Raw genomic sequence first — 20927 nt, 5'->3', positions numbered from 1 at the left:
CACGCGCGATTAACAAGGAGGCGAAATATGACGTCACGACGAATGTGCGTGCGTGACCAATCGCGCGCGCGCGATTAAAAAGGAAGCGAATTATGACGTCACGACGAATGTGCGTGCGTGACGCAATGTCGCCACTTCGTACGGACTGTGTAGATTGTTTACGCGAGTGACGTCATCCACAGTTATCAAGGTGCGTGACGTGTACGAATTGTGAGAAGAGGTTTTCATCCTTTTTAGGAGGCTCAAAAGAAAGCTGTCTCTGGTGTGGACCAATCAGTTTCAGAGACAATGCATATGTTATCAGAGTGTTGTTTTTTGTTTGCATTCTGACCACAAGTATTGTGGTTAATGCAGACATGATTCCTTGTAAAAAAGTTTCAGTTTGGTGTTTTAACATCTTAACACCTGTTTTGTTGCCAGAATAAACTCCTTAATTTAATTTTTTTAAACAACGGTTTTATTAACAACTTCGTTTCACTCGCGGTCGAGAAGTACTTCAATCATGCGGCGCCTGCTCCCACATCAAGGCTTACTTGAATTAATTACTTTATAAATTAATTAATTCAATGTACAACTTTTGTTGGTGTGGAGTGAGGGTGTCCGTAACTCGTTCACACGGAGCAGGCGCGCCTGAGACACGTGGCGCCTGCTTCTTGGGCGAGGCGATTCCAGAGTTTAGGGACTGCGGAGTTTTTTACCTACACAAATATATATATAAATAATAAGGCGTCTATACAAAATGTCGATTTTGATACAGGCATGCATTGTCACCGGATCTGAGTACGTGTGCAAAATTTTGAATTGATTCGACAACGGGAAGTGGACGAAATGTAGATTACAAGTTTTGACCACGACACGCGAGTCAAGTTAAGTAAAATCGTTGAAAAAAGAGGAAAAGCTATTCTCATATTTTGGTACTGGCAAAGGAGGTCCCATGATGTGATAAGAACTATCTAAATAATCGGAATATTTGAACTGGAGGAATCGGATGAGTTTGAAACTTTTTTTCACAGATCTCCAGTATGCAAAACTATTTTACTTTACCGGGTGAGGCCCACCGAGCTTTAAAGCTCTGTTTTTCAGAAGCGACACCCGGCCACAAATGATAGCCCATCGAAGTGCCTTATCACGTGGATATTTATAGCAGCCAAATACTTATGTGTAGTGACATAGCACAGACTGCTGTGCAACAGTTAGCGCACACGCCGGCGAGCATAAACACGGGTGTGCCGGCAGGGCTGAGGAACTGGGGCAAGGGTCACAAAAGACCTCATCGGGAAGCTTCTGGAACGCGCTAGTGAGTTCGAGAAGGGAGGTGCCAGCCGCGCTGAGTAGAATAAAAGCAGCGGAGAGCGAGAGCTCCAGGCTGCCGGTTCTGGGAGTGGACTCGTCTCGTCGCCGCTGTCGTCTTCGCCACCTTCGTCGCTGCCGCCTTCACTCGATAATTGTGCGGCCGGACAGTTGTTGGCTGTCTCGGTCGATGCCGTCGATGCAACGCGGTTCGGGTTGTGTCTGGGCTGGGTTGTACGGCAACGGGAGCGAGAAAGGAGGCGATCCTGTGTATGAACGACCAAAGGGTGTTACAATAAAAGAAGGTGCATCCTGCAAGTACCACGTCTCCGACTTGTGCAACACTACAAATGCATAGCTGACAAACCGATAGGGTTTACCCCGTATTCTTGAACAGGGAAATTTAATTTTCAGGTCCATACGACATACAGCCGTTTCAAAACGGGCTTCACAATGTATTTGAGTTTCTCCCTTGTGATGGGACTTTGTAGGATGAACATTGAGATTTATAAGGGAAGGGGTGACCAATAAGGTCTGAATTGGTCTGTAAAAAGGTAGACACTGATACGGGGTTGACAGATATGGAAAGGCAAGAGGAGGTTTAAAACCCAAACGAGTTCACATTTTCGCAATTAACCTCTGATAAATTTGAAATCTTGTAATTGTAAACGCTCAAGAGTTGTTGGCACAAATTAGCGCTATGTAATTTCGATTTTCCAAATCTATTCGTGTGTCCTATTAAATAAACGCGAAGGGCCAATGTGTGGTGTCTCATGGTCGATGTGGTATCTCATTGTAAATGTTGTGGATTTACTCTCCAACATAACGGTGGGCTGAAGTAGTAACTAATTTGTGCGTTTTGTTTACGTGACAAACCTTACTAGCTGTGTCGGGTGGTGGAGGATTACGACACATTCACACTTCAGGGATCTACGTGTTAAACCCATGGTCATTGTTGCAGATATACGAGAAAGCTTGCCCAGAAGAGCGCCTCCGAATAAAGTGTTGCCGTTGCAAGAGTCCGCTTTGTGAAGGTGTCCAATCATCTCAAACATGCTTTGATTTATCCTGGAGAAATCCGATGAGCTATGAAGTTATTTCACAGATGTCCAGCAGGGCGGTTCAGAACGTCATAACGTATGCACCGTCGTTCAAACTGCACGTTTTCTCACAAGCATGTGTGGTTTAATGCAGACTTGGTTCCTTGTGATATGTATCTACGGTATTTGGTGTTTTAACATCGAAACACCTCCTGTATAATTGCCAGAAATGATAAATAAAGCCTAATTTTCATCCTTTTGATACCAGCAAAAAAAGGTCCCATAAAATATTCAGCGAGGGCTGTTTTCGCAGTGGAGCACGAAAACAACTGACAACAATGAACACTCAACACATTTGTCAATGTCACTGCCGTTTAGGGAAAAGCACTTTTCAGTAAGGAAGAGGGCGGTTGGGGTGGAGCAATTCCACTGGTTAGCACACAGGCTGTGACCCAACATACATTTCCTCCGTTTGATTTTGACTCATGCCTGCCCCCACCTCAATCAAAGATTCTGATTCAATCCACTCACAAACCCAGTCTACCAGTGTGGTGCAGTATGGTCAAACTCCCCACCCCCCCCCCCCCATGACTGACAGCATATTGGGGGGGCTCATCCAGTAGTGGATTAACAAAACTGAAAAGATTGTATTTACATTAAGGGAAATGCTGGGAGATTAAGGGAAAAAGTTAAAGCTGTGGAACAACACACAGTGCAAATGTGTGCCCTGTATTTTTGTGCCAGTATTTCTGTTCCACCGAAGATTCCCTCGTTTTCCACTTCTCAGTAACAATATCTCAGCTGGTCATCACCTCAGAAGGAATAAAAATAAACATGGTTGCATACATAATTCATAAAACGTATTGTACTTTCAAATGCACTACCAAAAATCCCCTATGATACCGGTGGTCAAAAGCAGTGTACTTCTAGGTACTTTTCAGAATACCACAACCTATGTGGAGCAATTACATACCTGGCCGCAGTTTGTCCGGAACAGACACGTAAAGACAGGATGGTCATGTTGTCTTGTGACCCCCAGTTCTACTGTTTATCAACATACTGTGAAATATGTTGGAGTTTGCCATTCTATTCCAAGCATACATAGGGCGATATACTACAAGAGGAATACTATATGTGGATGAGAGATGTCAGTTAAAAACATAATTGTGATTTTTTATTTTAGAACTTTCGTGACTGCAGGAATTATTATTTGGTTCTTTCGGTTAATTCACGTCTAAAGATAAAATAATAATAATTCCTGCAGTCACGAAAGTTCTAAAATTAAGATTGAACCACTTCTACGGGGAAGTTTTAAGCTTATCTTTTTTCTCTCTCTCTGGCGACTTGTTTTCTCTGCCTGTGTCCTCTTTAGAATGTTCACACTCAAATTCTAACTTAGCAATCTTTGAAATACGTAATCAACCAGGCTATGCGTTAATTGTGTGTTGACCGACCCTCTGTGTTGTATTACATTACATTTCGATATTTTACTAGGTTATTTAATTTTAGTGTGTCTTTCTCCTGATTTTCAGGCTTGCTTGCCGTGTAATCGTTCTTGCAGCACCAATTGATATGCTAATTTTTTCTCTAACCCCCCTCCCTCTCTCTGCCTCCGCCCCCACCCCCTCTGTCTATTTAAGGCCACCCCACAGAGACGATCACCCCTCTCTGTTACCTGTGTTGCTCTTGCTATGTATCTTGGTAATATCTGTCTGCTAATATGTCTGTCTATAGTTTTCTGGTTAGATTTTATGTCGCTATTTCATTAAACCTGATGATGATTGCTTGTGTTGCAATCGAAACGTCGTATTCTATTATTTAATTTAATTTATTATTTTATCTTTAGACGTGACTTAACCGAAATAACCAAATAATAATTGTGATTCTAGATTTGAACATAATTGTGACTTAGGGGCCGTCCATAAATGACGTCACGCACCTGGGGGGGGGGGGTCAGACATTTGTGACGATGTGTGACGAGCGGGGGGGGGAGAAACGTGACGTCACATCAAAATGCGCAACTTTAAATAAATACTAGCATAAGTACCCGGCGTTGCCCGGGTGAAAAATATATTTCTTGATAACCTTACATATATACACAGATGGGCTGCTACCCCTGCCCCCCCCCCCCAGCCACGATCTCCTGGGCCGCTGTGCAGTAATATGTACGGCCTATAGTGTGGTGGGGTGTCGAGGCCTAGTACCGTGCAGAGCCTCCGGCCTCGCCTAAATTGCCCATCCGGCTGAGGCTGGGTACAGGGGCCGTTACCCCCCCCCCCCCCCCGCGCTACAATAATACTGTCTAATCGCTATAATTTTATTATCTACCGACCCTATAATAGTAATTGCACACATTGTGGTGGGGGGGGGGGAGTGAAGAGGACGTGAAACTTTGATGAATTTACCTGAGAGTCGCGTGTTAATGCGTGCGCATATTTTTTACGGAAATTAAAAATGGCGTCCACCCCGCAGTGAATGCGTCGCTACCCGTTGCCAGGGGCAACCGCCGTGGAAAACCAAACGGACCAATCGTGTCTCGCAAATCCCTCACATTTCGTCCAATGAAACTGCGTATGGTCCGGCGACACACAGACAGACACACACACAGACACACACACAGACAGACAGACAGATTTGCGATTTTATATATATAGATAGACAACACGTTCTACTTAATTAAATAGACTTTTTAATAAATGTTTTCTCCGACAACATCAGAGTACAGCGCCACATTAAATACGCACTACAATGACAATAGTTTAAAGCGATTTGAAGCATGTTTTATTTGGGGGGGGGGGGGCAGAGCTTTGTGACGTCATATTTGAGGGGGGCTCTGACTTTTAGTGACGCCGTGTGACGAGGGGGGGGGGCAAAAATCGTCCAAAATCGAGTATATTTTATTTTACCGGGTACGGCCCACTGAGCTATATAGCTCTTTTTCAGAAGCGACCTGGCCACTAATGATAACCCAACGAAGTGGGTTATCAACGAAGTGGGTTATCAAGTGACGACTGCTTGTGGGGTAGGCCGCCATCCAGCAGTGGACAGATCAAGGGCTGATGATTATCAAGCGTATCGGGAACAGTCACACAAATAGTGTACCGCTGTTTTCCAGATGTAATTAGTAAGTGACCACAGGCTTGTGAGTACAACAATAATAAAAAACAGTATTGCAATTGGGGTAGACTGGTTGAGTAATATTCATGAACTGAACTTCCACATTGCATTGCACTTCTTCAACCTAAGCCATAATTCACGAACAGAAACTGAAGCAAAACATCATAATTCTAATAAATCGTGCGGAGATGCAAACGCATACTTTAAACGACATCGAAGACAACCAAAATATGTGTTTGGGTATTTTCCCAGCAGAAGACGGAAGGGCAAAATTATGATCCAGAACGTGTTGTTACTGACTCGTGTTGTTAATTTAAACATCAGTGCCTGTCTTACTACACACCAATTCAGACCTTAGTGGTCACCCCGTGCCCCTTATACATCTCAACGTTCTTCCTACAAAGTCCCATCACAAGAGAGAAACACAACAAATATACACAAAATTTAATTTTGCCTCTATTGAAACGGCTGTACGCCGTATGGACCTCAAAACTCAAATTCCCTGTACAAGAATACGGGGTAAACCCTATGGGTTTGACAGCTGTGCATTTATAAGTATTCGGCTGCTATACATAACCACGTGAAAAGCAACTTCGATGGGTTAATCATTTGTGGCCGGGTGTTGCTTCTGAAAAACAAGAGCTATAGATATTTCGATTTAAAGCTTTCGTGACTGCAGGGATTCATCTTCTTGGTTCTTTCGGTAAAGTCACGTAGAAGGGAAATAATAAAATAATAAAAATAAAGTATAATAAAATAACATTCTCACGACGTTTCGGCCACAACACAAGCAGCCGTCCTCAGGTGAAGAACAGGGCTGTCGGAAAGACAGCGTCCCAATAGGACCTGAGGACGGCTGCTTGTGTTGTGGCCGAAACGTCGTGAGAATTTTATTTTATTGTTTTATTTTTATTATTTTATTATTTGCCTTCTACGTGACTTTACCGAAAGAACCAAGAAGAGCTATAGATATTGTTTTTTTTCGGTAAAGTCACGTAGGTAAAACAATTACTAAAAAAAATGAAAACAACTCTATTAAATCACGACGTTGTGATTATTAATCGTTTTACCTACGTGACTTTACCGAAAAAAACAAAGAGTATGAATCCTTGCAGTCACGAAAGCTTCTAATCTAGAATTTAGAGCTTTAAAGTTCGGTGGACCTTAAGTGGTCAAAAAAAATAGTTTAGTTGACTGGACATCTGTGAAAAAGAGCTTCATGGCTCATCGGATTCCTCCATGAATTGACGGCTATGTAACAAAAACATACCAACGCGTTTCTTCCTTGTTGCGTGTGCCACAGGAATTTCCAACTTGGTTTTATTGTTTGCTTCTGCGTAATCTCTTCTCTTCCTCCCCCCCACACCCATTGACACAATTCCTGTGCCTCGGACGGTGGCGGCCACCCCCTTTTCCCGTGGGCGGTGCGCGCTCGCCGACTCAGCTACTTAGGTCGTCGTAGTCGTCGACAACTTCCACATTCTACGGTGTTTAGTCATCAAGACGACGTTCTGCCGCTACTCGCCATTCCCGAGGAGTGTTTAATGAAAAAAAAAACACGGCTTAACCGTACAACTTCTTCGTAAAAAATAAAATAAGGTGAGTTGAGTGGCTTTTTGAACCTTCCTACGGACGTTAAACAGGGCAGGGTGTGCGCGCTTGTTTGTATATGTATGAGTGTAGGGAAATGTCAGACAAGAAATGTGTGTGTGTGGCAGCGGCATGGATGGTGTTAAAGAAAGGCAAGAGAAGAACGTGTAACTGGTTGGTGGTGATGAAAGTTTCAGCTGCTTCAACAGCTGCCGTGCATTGTGGCGTTGTAACGCATGGGCTGCGTTATAAGGGCGAGAATGAATATCCGTCGTTGTGTAGTAGTGTCTGAACTTAGTGTTTTCATAATCATCATCATGATCATGATGATCATCATGATGATCATGATGATGATCATCATGATCATCATCATGATCAGTGAGTGGCTTTTGAACAATCCACTGCGTGGATGAAAGCTTCCACGAAGCCGTTTACCATCCCTCTTGGGACTGCGATGTAATTAATAATTCACCCAATCAGCAACAAATTGGTTGGTTGATGATTAGCAGAAAGGTCGGGGGTTTTACTGCGTTTACGAGCTAAGATGAGGAACAATTTGCATACTTACTCCACGGTATTGTGTTGGTAACAAGACCACACAACAATAATGCTCGCTGCATTTACACTCGTAAGCGCTAGAACAATGTGGACATCATGGGTTACTAGTGTACCAACTGATAAGGGCATAAATGACCGTAAATCATACTACAGTAGACGCACTGTGTATTAAAAAAAGCATTGGTAAATGCTGAACACATGCCTCGCATATTTGTCAAGGTTTTGTTTTAGACTGCTACAACCAAAACGACAGCTGTTAGCACTGCCCTCGTCTCTTTCGCTGTCTCTTAATGCAAAACAAACCCTTTTGCCGTGTGCGAATTCAGTGCTACACTTACATGCGGCACTGCATTGCAAAGACATTTTTAAAAAATCCTAACAACCACTTCCTCGTTTAGGGCATGGACTCCAGAGAAAGGTTGGGGTTTGTACAAGACTAACACACAAAAAACCATAACCCTGCTTCGTTACATTTATAGGCTCGAATTTGCGTTAACACCCCGCTATGGAGAAGGGCCATTGCCCCGAAACGTCGCCTTGTTTTACTCTGCAGGACCAGGGTGTTCTGGACGAGTGTGTGTCCAGTTCGATTGTTGTTGTTTGTTCATTAAGCGTGGCCAACTCAGCGGCATTGGGAATAGCCAAATAATGTTTTAAAGTTCCACGATTGGATTTGCTAAATGTGGCAAAGGGAAGGCGGTGGATGGAAGAAAAAAAACGAAGCCCCCGTGACACCCCGTGGGAGCAATCCCAGCATTGTTGATTTTTATTACACGATTTCTATTAACTCTGTTGTTGTTGTTGTATCCTCAAATCTTGTAACTCAATTTTAAACCACTTTCCAATGTGCAAACTTGGTATACTTATGTCATACTGATGACAAGATTACATTCTATCATAAAAAAATATCTAAAACATATTTTAAAACATTATTTTACACGCTTTTGATAAACTCATTCTGTCGTCGTATCCTCAAATCATGTAACTCAATTTTAACCCACTTCCCAATGGCTTATCGACTGCAAACTTGGTAAACTTATGTCATACTGATGACAATACTATATTCTATCATTAAATATAAAAATACATACTTTTAAACATTATTTTTTAGATGTTATATTTCGCCTTGAGTCTTAATTGTCCACGGTCGCTTACGTTATGGAAAGCTTCAGGGCCACTTCCTGGAGTCGTGGAGTTTTGCCATTACTAGTAGGGTACATTTAATTAAAGCGTGTTTTTAAAAAAGTTTTTTAAAAATATTACTTATTTGGTCGTTCAATGGAGCCGATCACTAAGATGACTTTTCCTGCCAGTCCGTTGTTAAAAATGAACAAAAATATAACACGACAGTGCTGTGCTAATCCCCCCCCCCCCCAATTATTTTAATTGTTGTACAAACGTGGTGAATTTAAAGTCTCAACGTAACATTACAATGCAGCGCTGTACATTTCTCGACGGCAGCTACGGTTTATAAACACAACCTTTGTTTACTTAACAGGATTTTAAAGGAGTTTTACTCTCTTAATATTGCCTCTAACTTGAAACACAGGCCAGCACTAGAGTAATGTGTAGTTACAAACCCCTAGAGTGGACAGTATTATGATTCGTGGTGGCTTTAGCAGTCGTTCATTCAGCAGTGGATAGATCTTGGCTGATGATCACAACGCAGCACGATTTGTCACCACAATTTGCGCTTTAAAATACGGTACTGTCATCGTTTAACTTTTGACTTAAAACTTTCGTGACGGCAGGAATTCACATTCTTTGGTGTTTTCGGTAAAGTCACGTAGATAGAAAAATTATAATAAAATAAAGTGAATAAAAATAATAAAGATTTAATAATAAAAAAACAAAAAAACACTAATGTAGACTATAGCCTGGTTATTAAGCTGGGTGAGTGTACTAGCAGTCTATAATGTAGACTGTAGCAATGGTTATTAAACTGAGTGAGCGTACTGGCAGTCTATAATGTAGACTTATTATTGGTTCTTTCCGTAATAAAAAACAAAAACCACGACGTTTCGATCACAACACAATAAAGTTTAACATTGCAGTGAATGACAGCGCCTCTAGTGGCCGCAGGGGTCGCCACCGAAATATGCTACGAATCTAAAAAAAACATCGATTACTGTAAAATTGATGATGAATAATTATGAATGCAATGCTTAGACTCAACAGCAGCAGATGCATCGATGCATTGTTACGCCGCTATGTTTTTTCTCCCCTATTTTCGACGCTTAAAGCAAGTTTCACATCAAAGAGGTGTTATTAACATCTTGAAACACCGAATAGAAACCATTTGCAAGGAATCGTGTCTGCATTAACCACCTTCTTTTTTCATACTTTTGATACTGGCAAAAAGGTCCCATTTTTTTTTAAGTTTAACATCGTTGCCCCCCACGTGGTTAATGAATGAAGTGGCTAGGAGTGGGGTGAGGGGGAAGGGAAAAAGGCTTTGGCAGGAAGCAGCTGAAACCCTTGCGGGGTGTTGGGAAAACTTGTGTCGAGGCAGCACTACAAGATCAGCAGGAAACATACAGTAACCAAACAGCCCCCTTTGTCTACACCAGAGCAGTGTCGACTACAAACACCTTTTTTTGTAGCTGCCTTGGTGTTAAAAGCTTAAGAAGAACTCAATTTTAAAAAGACACGCATCAAATCTATCATCAATACTACATTATGAGCATGCAGTGTACAGGGTAGTCCAGATGTCTTGTGACCTCCAATTAATTGACCCTGGTCATTTGTTTTCTCACCCAATTGGCATCCATAAAAACAGAGAAAGTTTTAGATAATTAAATGGGGGTCACGAGACATCTGGACCACCCTGGTATTGTTGTTGACCTCTTGACCTCTTGTCAAATTGCCCATAATGCATCCAATATCGTAAAATCTCAAAAACTGAAGCAGCATTTGAGCTCGATAAGTTCTTATATGGGCCACCACCATACACAACGCGTGTTATAGGCTACTGTCAGAGGCTATGCTGTGGGCAGTGCATAAAATGACAATGTTTTATTGGACAGTGCTTCTATGCTTTTACATTTATGCTCCGGATCTCTATCAACTTGTGATGATCACAAGCAAGGTGAATGTGGAACCATCCTCTTGATGTAAAAACTATACTGTACGTGCACATTGTACATGCAAATTAAATTAATAAAATGTGAATGTAGTCCCGCATTGTGGAGGGGAAAGTTTCAATACTGGTAGGAACCTCCTGGTTACACCAGCCCACAGGGGATTATTGTGTCCGTCAGTCGTGCAGGGAGGGGCTGGGTGGGGAGGGAGGGGCTGGGTGGGGAGGGGCTGGGTGGGGAGGGTGGGGAGTGGCTGGGTGGGGAGGGTGGGGCTGGGTTGGGTGGGAGGGGTGGGAAGGGGCTGGTCACCCCGTGGTGCCCTTATAAAACTCAACGTTTAACCTACTCACGCCGGCTTGTGTCCGCCCTCACAGTCGGGCATATTTGCGGAATACACCACGCCGCCGTTGACCCTGGCCATTGACTGAGCAACCCAACGTCCCTACCAGCTCCCCCCGCAGGAATGTGTTAAGGCAGTGCAGTGTCCCATTGTTATTTGTGTGCTAATGTATCATGTGACTTTAGCACTCAGAGCAGCAACCAGCTTGTTCACATGTCTATTGGTCCGAGTCCACATATTTGGGGCTTGTGACCTATATAGCACCATCGCAGACAACTGCGTTCATTTCCAATGCCTGTAACAGTACTTGGTCATGTCAAGTGTGGACATTTGGATGGGTAGGGGTTCGATAACATTGCACCGAATGGAAATCAACTCAGACCATTATGGTGGGGAATATTTGTCCTCAGGTACAATAATAACTCCCCATCTGTCTTACTCGCTGTTTATCGTAAATGTGTTAAAATGACAGCCGCATGGGACCTCGGTTGGCGTTTTATCACCATCATTAGCCACGATCAATTCACTTTTAAAGGACTCCCCAAGCCTGTGCCATGTCTCACAACCACGTGAGTGGCTATTTCAGGACGTAAAATTAAACTGTTGGCAGAGTAGATGATATAGTAGTTTCATTTCCAGACATGAACGGAGATGATCAGTTAAATGGCATTATTGTTTACAAACTTGTTATGCGTTGTTGTGAACAACTATGGGTAGACCCCCGTTCTGTCTTCACATGCGAATAAAAACATGTTTTAGTCCATCAGCCTAATGGCTTTCCAGACCAATATTAATTCCAATGAGTTTATCAGCCAGTGGGAACAAACGTAAATTTTTGTGGTGGTACAACTACATCGTTTAGTCAAGTGTACTGGACCTAAAGTCTGCAATGGGAGGCAGTGAATTGGGGAAAGCTGAGAGGAAAGCAACACTGAGATTTTAATTTCAGCTGCACACACCCATCGGGCTTTGAAACTAAGTCAAAATGCATTGATGAATATCCGCGCTGTGCATTTCTTTGTTCCATTTATTCAGACCCTCTGAGCCACCATGGATGAGGATTCGTATAACATACAAGTAAAAGCCAACCAAATCACCGATGAGGTACGTCAGCATAGTGCATCAAAGTTCACAGTTTTACAGCCATGCGGGAAACTCTTGAGTGCTGGTTTTTACTCATTACAATGCAGTACAGTGAAACTTGTCTTTTCTGTGCCCCTGTTTAATATTACTATTATCTGAACTCCTGAAATGATCTGCAGAAAATCCTGTTATCCGCTCATAAAAAGTAACCGGAATTGTTCTTCATAAAATTCATAATAAAGGTTTTTGGGTTAGATCGCGTTATTTATAAATGTGTTGTCACTCTCCACCACCCGACACGGCCAATCGGCAAAAAAGCGTCACGTTGACAAAACACAATAGTTCACTACTTTAGCCCACCGGTGTGTTGAAGAGTGAATCCACAACATTGACAGTTTTGAGTACGACGTTTCGCTGGTAATTACATCCAGCATCATCGGGCAATTCGCCAGAATTGTTCTCTCAGAAATACCAAATGTCTCTCATATTATCCGTGGCTTTCTGTGGATAAGAGGAGTGACTTGAAAGCGATGACGTGTATCCTATTATTCAGCAATAGCCACACAGATAACAGCAGTAATATATGTGGATAAACACAATTTTGAATCACCAATCGTGCTCCCCTTCACATTCATAGAGGAATTTGACTACAGTACTCTACTTTGGTTCCCAGGTAATGTCAATTTTAGTGACATTTGTTTTTGTCTATAGTTCGAAGTCATTGGGTCAGCAAATAGTGGGTTACGTGATTTTGGTCTTAAGTATATTCTGTAATATACTAAAGTACATTTTGTAAGAAAATAAATCGCCAAGATATTAGAAATGCAAAAAATCACAAGGGCCATAAAATGACAGTATTTAGCACAAAATAATCATGAGCTTTGTGGAGAATACATTGTTGGGGAATGCAGGGACACACAATTCAATGTTTTGTGATGTAAAATGATATCACGGTATGCATGTGTTCTCTATTAAGTGCTGGGTTAGGCCCAATATCTTCCATTGGCAACTAATGACTTTGCTGGGTGGTCTTGTCACTCGCATATCAGATACGACAATAAGCTTTAATAGATTTACATTATATTAGTCTTGGCACCGGATGAGAATTTTTGCTCAATGCTGACCTACATAGTCTGGGAGCCAGAGTAGCTGATAGCTGACAACGATAAGTGATAGATAACATTTCCCTGGAGGTGCAACAAACGATATTTGCAGCAAATATATTTTTAGATGTGAATGTAATTCCATTGAACGCTGCCTCAACATCTAGCCACCCACATTTACTTGTCATTGTAAATGCAACGTAATCACCGCATTATCATAGAGGCAGTTTTCATTGCATCACTGATTTCTTTTGATAAAGTCCCTTCAGTGCAGCATTCATAATTCGTTTCCCACCCCAATTCTTTTTTTTTACATTAAATATGTTCTCTTGCAGTCATTGGAGGCTACTCGTCGGATGCGTAATATGGCGGTTGAGGTAAAAGGCATTTCATTAAAATGTTAAAAAACATTATTAATCATATTGGCATACATTGTGGTAACTAGATTACACTGACAATGTACATAGCCATTGAACGAACTGAGTTCTTGGCACTAAATGATGTATTATTTGTTTGTCGACTAGTTTTTTAGTTTCGTGACAAATATGAGGTGAACCATTTCAAGTGTATTCTAATTTAATGACGACATTTCACACCAAATAGTTTGTGCGATTGATTCCTGCGTTTTATGTTCAAACATACTTTAGTGTTGGAATATTCTCATCATTACATTACATTTAGCACTTGCATTAAAAACTTTAAATTGTTTGCCGTACTTTAGAGATAAAACTATATATAATAGCCATTCATCAGTGTTCAGCAAAGTCACGTGACTTTACCGAAAGAACCAAGAAGATGAATCCCTGCAGTCACGAAAGCTTTAAATCGAAATTCAGTGTTCAGTACTTGCGGCCCATGTAAATAGTAGACCAGTGACTTTTAATGCGCGATTAATTCATAAAAAAAAATACTCTTGACATGTCTCTGCTAAAGAATTACATTTTAGAAAAAGATTCAAGTTTAGTATGTGTGTTATTGATGCAAGTTCAAACACTGTAAATAATTACATGAGCTAAATTTAAACATGTGCTTTATTTGGCAGCATCTTTATTGTTATTGCATGTTGGAATCTTTAAATTAACTATTGAATGATAATTTATGTTCTTAAAAAACGTTGGTTAATCAATACAGGCAATTTATGCATCTAATTTTTAAGGTTACAATAAACTTTCTTTTTTTCAGACTCAAGAAACTGGGGCTAAAACACTTGTTATGCTGAATGAGCAAGGAGGTACTGTCTTTGAATAGTGCATAGGCACCATATTCAAGAAAGACCATCTGCTTAAAATCATGCCACGATTCCAAGCATGCAACATGCAAGGATTCCAAGCAGCAGCTATACCACATGCTTTTTTATACTGTGTGAATCAAGTTTAAACATGTAACAACATCATAGTCCTCATCATACATGTTCTATAAACCAGCAGATAAAGGTCTTTCCATGCTGTCATCCTTCAGTTCCGTGATGCCAGAATCCATCTCACCCTCACGCATGAGCAGATTTCATCTATTCATCTTCACGGAGGTCTTCCTCTCGGCTTCATTTTCTCTTTTGGCTACCATTCCATCACTATGCTCGTCCATTGGCCATCATCCTCTCTTGCAATGTGTCCCACCCATGCTCGCTATAAAGTAAATGTGTGATTGTTCACATGTGTGTTCTTCTTTCTGTCTCTCCATGCTTATTTGCATAAGTTTTAGCTTTTGCTCCACGTTCTTTTTCAGAGTCCATGTTCACAATCTGTATGTTATTGCAGATAATATTCCTAGGTTGAAAACTTTCTATTTAAGGCACAGTATTGTACAATGTATGCACATTCATGAACATGTTCACGGTCTCTATTCAATTGATTTAATATGGATATTTCAGACCAACTGGATAAAATTGAACAGGGCTTGGATCATATAAATGAAGACATGAAGGAGGCTGACAAACACATTAGACAGATGTCAAAATGCTGTGGACTGTGCATCTGCCCATGCAACAAGTGAGTGAGTTCTTCTTCAATGCCCATCTAACAACTGTTTTAAGCGTGATCGTTTAAAATCGGCATTGTTAGCCTTCAATATATTGCTGTAATTGCAAATGTTTAAGTTTACGCATTTCATTGTTTTCATGATGCATTTTCTTTAACCCACTAAAATGTTTACTGTTGCACACTAATTATGCAGATTCTCCTTTGTAGTCACTTCATGTTTTACTATTGTAAGCCATGCACTGCAGTTGTTAGGCCGTGCTTATGAGAAGCGAATAGACCTTACTTTGATGTGCGCAGGATGAAGAGCATAGACAACAAAGGTGCTTACAAGCCGGCGGTGTGGGGCTCCATAAGGAAGGAAAAGGTGGTCTCTGAGCAACCGGGCAAGGCAGGCCAACAAGGCCAGCCTCAAGCCAGTGGACCTTTCATCAAAAGGTGTGCAAATGTGATTGTATAACCGTTCATTCCTGCTCAAATGAGCATAAAGGGTGTGCTTCTCTCTTGTTAACAGCCCTCAGCCAATGGTGGAAATTCCACATTTCCTATGGTGGGAATGAGTATCCCTAGGGCAACCAGTTGACTTCCCCACAATGGTACTTATTTTTATAATTTACACCCCGTAGGTATGATGGGCTGATTACCCCCCCCCCAACCAAGATTTGAACTCACAACATTAAGATTGATAATTGGTTTTTTACCCTTATATCTGGCAACAAAACTGACACCTTTTTTACAAGGAGTCATGTTTGCATAGACCACAATACCTGCAGTCAAAATGCAAACAAAAAACACAACTCTGATAATGTGCACGGTCCTTGAAGTTGATTGGTCCACACCCGAGACGGCTTTCCTTAGAGTCTAGTCTTACATGGGTTGGACCAGATGACGCCAAAAGGCGCACAACTCAAAGACAATGCACCATCAGAGTATGAGAGCTTGGGGTAAGCATTTACACCAATTATCCAATTATCATATTTTTTACTGGCAAATGAGGTTCCAATGGTGTAAAAGCCTTAAGATTGCGAGCTGCTTGCTCTCCGGCTGAGCCACCTGGTCAGTTACTACTGAGATTGTGGGTGAACCAGGAATTGCTTAATTCAAAGCCAAGTCAACTCAGTGCTGTCAATTGAAAAATGTTAAAGCATTTTGACACGTCGTATTTCCACCACCATCCATGATGTTTGCCCATCGAAATAATATCCAGTAGAGTTGAGCCTGGATAGTGCTTGGATAGGTGACCATTATGCAAAATAATGTATTGTTGGCTGCTGCGAGGCTACATTGTCAACAGACGGTATTAAAGCAAAATCCAATGGACTGTTTAATGTTGGAACCTCTATGCTTTCCACCTTCACCAACTCGCACTAACCGGTATTGTCAACAACAGCCGACATTCGTCACTAAGTGGCGGCGACGTTACCATGGCGCTTGTGCCAGGCTATGTGTACTTGGTCAAATAACCCCCATGACAGACACGGCTTAAGTAAGCTTTCATCCAATAGTGGATTTACAGGGGCTGTACATGAGCATTCACCAACACATGGGTAGAACAGGCTTTGCGAGCCATGGATATCTATTGACCAAATCTACGTGACTTTTTATGTTCTGTATCCACAGTAAATTATATTCTGGACTTGACAACAGTGAGATGTGGGGAGGTTTAATGTGTGGCTTGTTTCAGAATTGAAACAGTGCCTATATTGGCCAACATTCAGTCACTTTAAATGGCAACAGACTTAAACAAAAATGCACATGCATAAAAAGTACTTGATAGTTATTCTGGGTTATACCAGATGTCCAACATTTTGTTCCACATACTGGGAGCCTCTTCAGCCAAAATAGTGAAATTAAGTTATGTAAAATAAATTTACTGATGCTAGCAGTGTTTTCTTACAGGTGCTATTGCCTGACGGTTGTGTCACTGTGGCCCGTCTCTCCTGCTTGCCTCCTACAGGGTTACCAATGATGACCGTGAGGATGAGATGGAGGAGAACCTGCAAGAAATCGGTGGTATTATAGGGAATCTCAAAGACATGGCTCTGAATATGGGCAACGAGCTAGACCAGCATAATACACAGCTTGAACGGCTGAATGAAAAGGTGAGGAGCAGCAGAACTTCAGAACACGTAACATCAGCACATGCCATTAATAATGGACATTTGGCTGCGCAAACATAAATTATATATCTCAAGGATCTATCACATAGTCCAAAGGCATCAAAGTACAATTGACAATTATAGGAGCGAGAATGCTCCAGCGGGCCACACACTGCACAATTAATCCGCTAACACAAGTTCGATTCTCCACCACGGCTAACATCTGTGGCTGGTGATATCTGAATCAGTTATTGGTGCACCCCTGAACCCCTGCCTTCAATTGATGAATCAATGTACTGTTTTGATACCAGCCTAGCATGTATCAATAGCATTTTCCATGAACATGATTTTATTTATTTATTAATAGTGTTACAGTACATTAACATGTGTAAAGGTATAATGCTGTCGATTTGCCGACAATCGATTCTTATTCTCAGTACATGTATTCAATCATGTATATAAGAATGTTTTTGTATACCATGTATGCAACAGGTCACATGGCCCCATTACAGCTAAAGGCCCCAAAAAATGTAAAAAAAATTTTTTATTGAGTCATGATCCCAATTTGGAAAATTGATTGAAGCGCAAAGGGTGTCAATTGATGCAGGCCTAGTGAAACGCTTGTGCTGGTCACATCAGAGTTCATAAGCTATTTGAAGCGATGATCATGGTTCGTACTTGGATTGGTGACGCCAGGTTTGGCCAGAAAATGGCAGTGCAAAGTATCAACTTGTATTGTCGATTTCTCTAGTTACTCCTGTTTGCTCCCACATGCAAAACACTAATTTGTGGTCTTAGTCAAACATCCAAATGCAGAGACTCGGTGAAACTTTCCCAGGTACATTATTGCCATTGATATTATTATTGGCATGTATGCCAGTTATTCTCTTTTATGACATGTTACAATATTAGATGCTGGAGTGTGGTGATGGCATCTGCTGGGCCATGAAACAAACTATCCAAAACATATATGGATGGGTAGCACTGGTCCAAATTCATTATACAATCCTAAATACTGCTTGATGAACATGACAACTAATGATGGTTGAACTTTGACATTTCCTTACAGGCGGAGCTGAACACATCTCGAATTAATCAATCCAACCAGAACGCAACAAAGCTACTGAAGTAACATCCTTCGGGGAACAAGATATCACGACTAATGATAAATATTTGGAATTAGTAAGCCATTGCATGAACTCAATTCCACTTCAGCAACATTCTTTTATATTGTTACACAAGGAGCCATTTTTTTTACAAAACAATCAACGAAATTGAGTACATTATTTAAATGTTTTCAGCCATTTTTTCCTAGGCAAAATACACTTTAATGGTCAACGTGAAAACTATTTTATCAACTTTAAATCACTAATATGCTTATGTACAATTACCAATTAACATTTTCAAATGCTAAAATTATATTTTACACTTCTTTACAATAATCTTTTTAAGGTTCCGATTTAAATGTGAATACGTACTTGTTAACCACCTGAATATTAATGGTAAACATGTTCAAACCCCTGTTACTTAAAACTCTGCTTTATTAACATGTAAATTGTGTGTACATTATTTTAATAAAATGAATATTCTTACTGTTGAGTGGCAGTGTTTTAGTTAATAGTTGCACATGTGAAGGAAGTTTATGATCAGGTAGGATTTGATGTTCTTTTCACCTAATCTCAAGGCCCAGTATTGCAGACAAGGAGTCGGTTCTAGCCAAGCAACACAAAACTCATTCATTGCTATTCGTGTTTGACTCACACTTTCACCTATTGCCGGTACATTATTACTTGCAAACATGTAAAGTCTTTGTTTCCACTTTGTTTTTTTTATTCAGGTAAGTGCACACCTGGGTTTACATTTCTGTTGCAGCAGCAGCTGAGCAAACGGATTGTCTGTTGCAAACATTAACACCGTTTTAAACGCCATTGTTTTGGTGCAAGTCCTTTTCGGAAAGAAGCCTGGGGTGGTTACTGAGCAAGCCAACCGGGTTCTTTTGAAATACATCAACCATACAGTTGGTCAAGGCCTTTCAATTAACCAGTCATTACCTAGACCAGGTGTCGGCAACCTACGGCTCCGGAGCCGCATGCGGCTCTTTACGGGCTGCTTCTTGACGATATGTACGTATGTACAGTATGTACTCAGATGCATTGCGGCTCTTGAAATACTGAATTTTGTACCGAATTGGAAAGAAATGGCTCTTCTTGTTATTTTGGTTGCCGACCCCTGACCTAGACCATCTCAACCTGATGTACCACGATGTACAGGGTTGTCCAGATATCTCGTGATCTTCATTTGATTCTCTAAAACATAATATTTTTAGAAGTTTATTTAAAACAGAAATGAATATGCAAAGGGCAAAATGTTAGGGGTCAGTTGGGGGTCTTCAAGACACCTGAACCACCTTGTACAAGGATCCTCAGGTCCCAAAGTCGTCACCTCCAACCATACGCGACCATCGCATCAAAAGGGCTCTGTTCAAGTCTACTGTCTATATTCTATAACATTCACTCATTACAATCACTCACCCCGAGGCATATTTTCCTTAGGCAGTCTATTGAACGTCCTATTGTTTTTTTTCTTCCACTGAATGGAAAAGCCTCCACAGGCTAATAAGCTTGACTCACACGTTGTAAAATTTCACCTTGCCATTTGAAAGGGGTTTTATTTTCTCATATAACGCTTGATGTGATCTTTGCATATGAGAACACCAATAAAGCCTCTCTGACAATGATTTGAAATAAATAAAGTGTTGTATTGGTCATTACCAAATATCTCAACGAATCGCAGTACTTATTCATCAGCTGCTGCTAGGTGTGTCCGAATTATATCAACCACTGGAATGCACTGTATTTCGACGAGGTGCAAATCACCCCGCATTCGAAGCTATTCAAGCACAACCCTGGGGATATCACACACCCAGCCAGCGAGATACTGCTGGCAAAGCATTTTATGATTACCTCTGACAAGAGTACATTCGTTTTTTCCGAGATCACTTCAAAGTCCAATTGTTGTAAAATGCATAACTAAATGTTGATACAGGCTAAGTCACAGGGGAGGTGGGGGAGGGAGCTATTTCCCCAACTTTTCAGATTCGGAGCAATCTGTATATTTTCTGCAGATGTCAAGTAGAGGGGTGTGCAATAGATATCAGATCCCCCCCCCTACCCTAAAAAAAAATTACTTTGGACAGGAAAGTAGAAGCTATTTTCTTCCAACTGTGCTATGGGTGTTTACGACAAGACATAGAATCCATTCTTAACTTGCATAGCAAATCCTCATCCCCTGTTCAAGAATAGCCAGTGGAAGGGAAACGTGCAGCACTCAATGTCCTTGCTTGCGCCACTCCTAATAGAAAGGCCTCCATTTGAGGGCGCTCAAGAGGGTGTTTGGCACATCCACACTGGCCATATATTTTATTTTGGAAAAGGTACCCGCATTATTGCCCCACCACACGCATATTTGTGGTCGACAAACTGGTGTATCCATTTATACTGCTGTGTGGGGACTGAGGTGGGGGCGGATTTAAGAAACTTGCCCGTGCGTTCAAATGCCACACTAGGAGATTGAATCGAACCAGCAACCTCTAAATCACAAGTCCATTACATCACAACGGCATCCTCTGCAGAAGGAAATATCACGAAGTAT

At 41.3% G+C, this 20927-nt stretch overlaps 2 protein-coding genes across 2 annotated transcripts in view; one reads left to right on the top strand and one right to left on the bottom strand.

Moving 5' to 3' along the window:
- Positions 1-1178: 1178 nt before the first annotated feature.
- The window catches only part of KATNBL1 (katanin regulatory subunit B1 like 1), a 30813-nt gene continuing 11064 nt past the window's right edge, over positions 1179-20927 (bottom strand). Inside the window, exon 11 of the mRNA XM_078864354.1 lies at positions 1179-1556. Within this exon, the coding sequence (XP_078720480.1) occupies positions 1194-1556 (363 nt within the window). The 3' untranslated portion in view covers positions 1179-1193. The remainder of the gene's footprint in view (positions 1557-20927) is intronic.
- On the top strand, positions 6841-18862 carry LOC144937096 (synaptosomal-associated protein 23-like). Its single transcript, XM_078864353.1, has 8 exons — positions 6841-7046; positions 12051-12119; positions 13537-13578; positions 14384-14432; positions 15072-15189; positions 15478-15615; positions 17135-17279; positions 18346-18862. The coding sequence occupies exons 2-8, from the start codon at positions 12066-12068 to the stop codon at positions 18406-18408; spliced, it is 609 nt and encodes a 202-aa protein (XP_078720479.1). The 5' UTR covers positions 6841-7046; positions 12051-12065; the 3' UTR covers positions 18409-18862.

This window comes from Lampetra fluviatilis, chromosome 18 (genome assembly GCF_964198595.1).
Source record: "Lampetra fluviatilis chromosome 18, kcLamFluv1.1, whole genome shotgun sequence".
Taxonomy (NCBI): domain Eukaryota; kingdom Metazoa; phylum Chordata; class Hyperoartia; order Petromyzontiformes; family Petromyzontidae; genus Lampetra; species Lampetra fluviatilis.
Note: the sequence above shows the minus strand (reverse complement) of the source record. Positions and strands in the feature narration are given on the sequence as shown.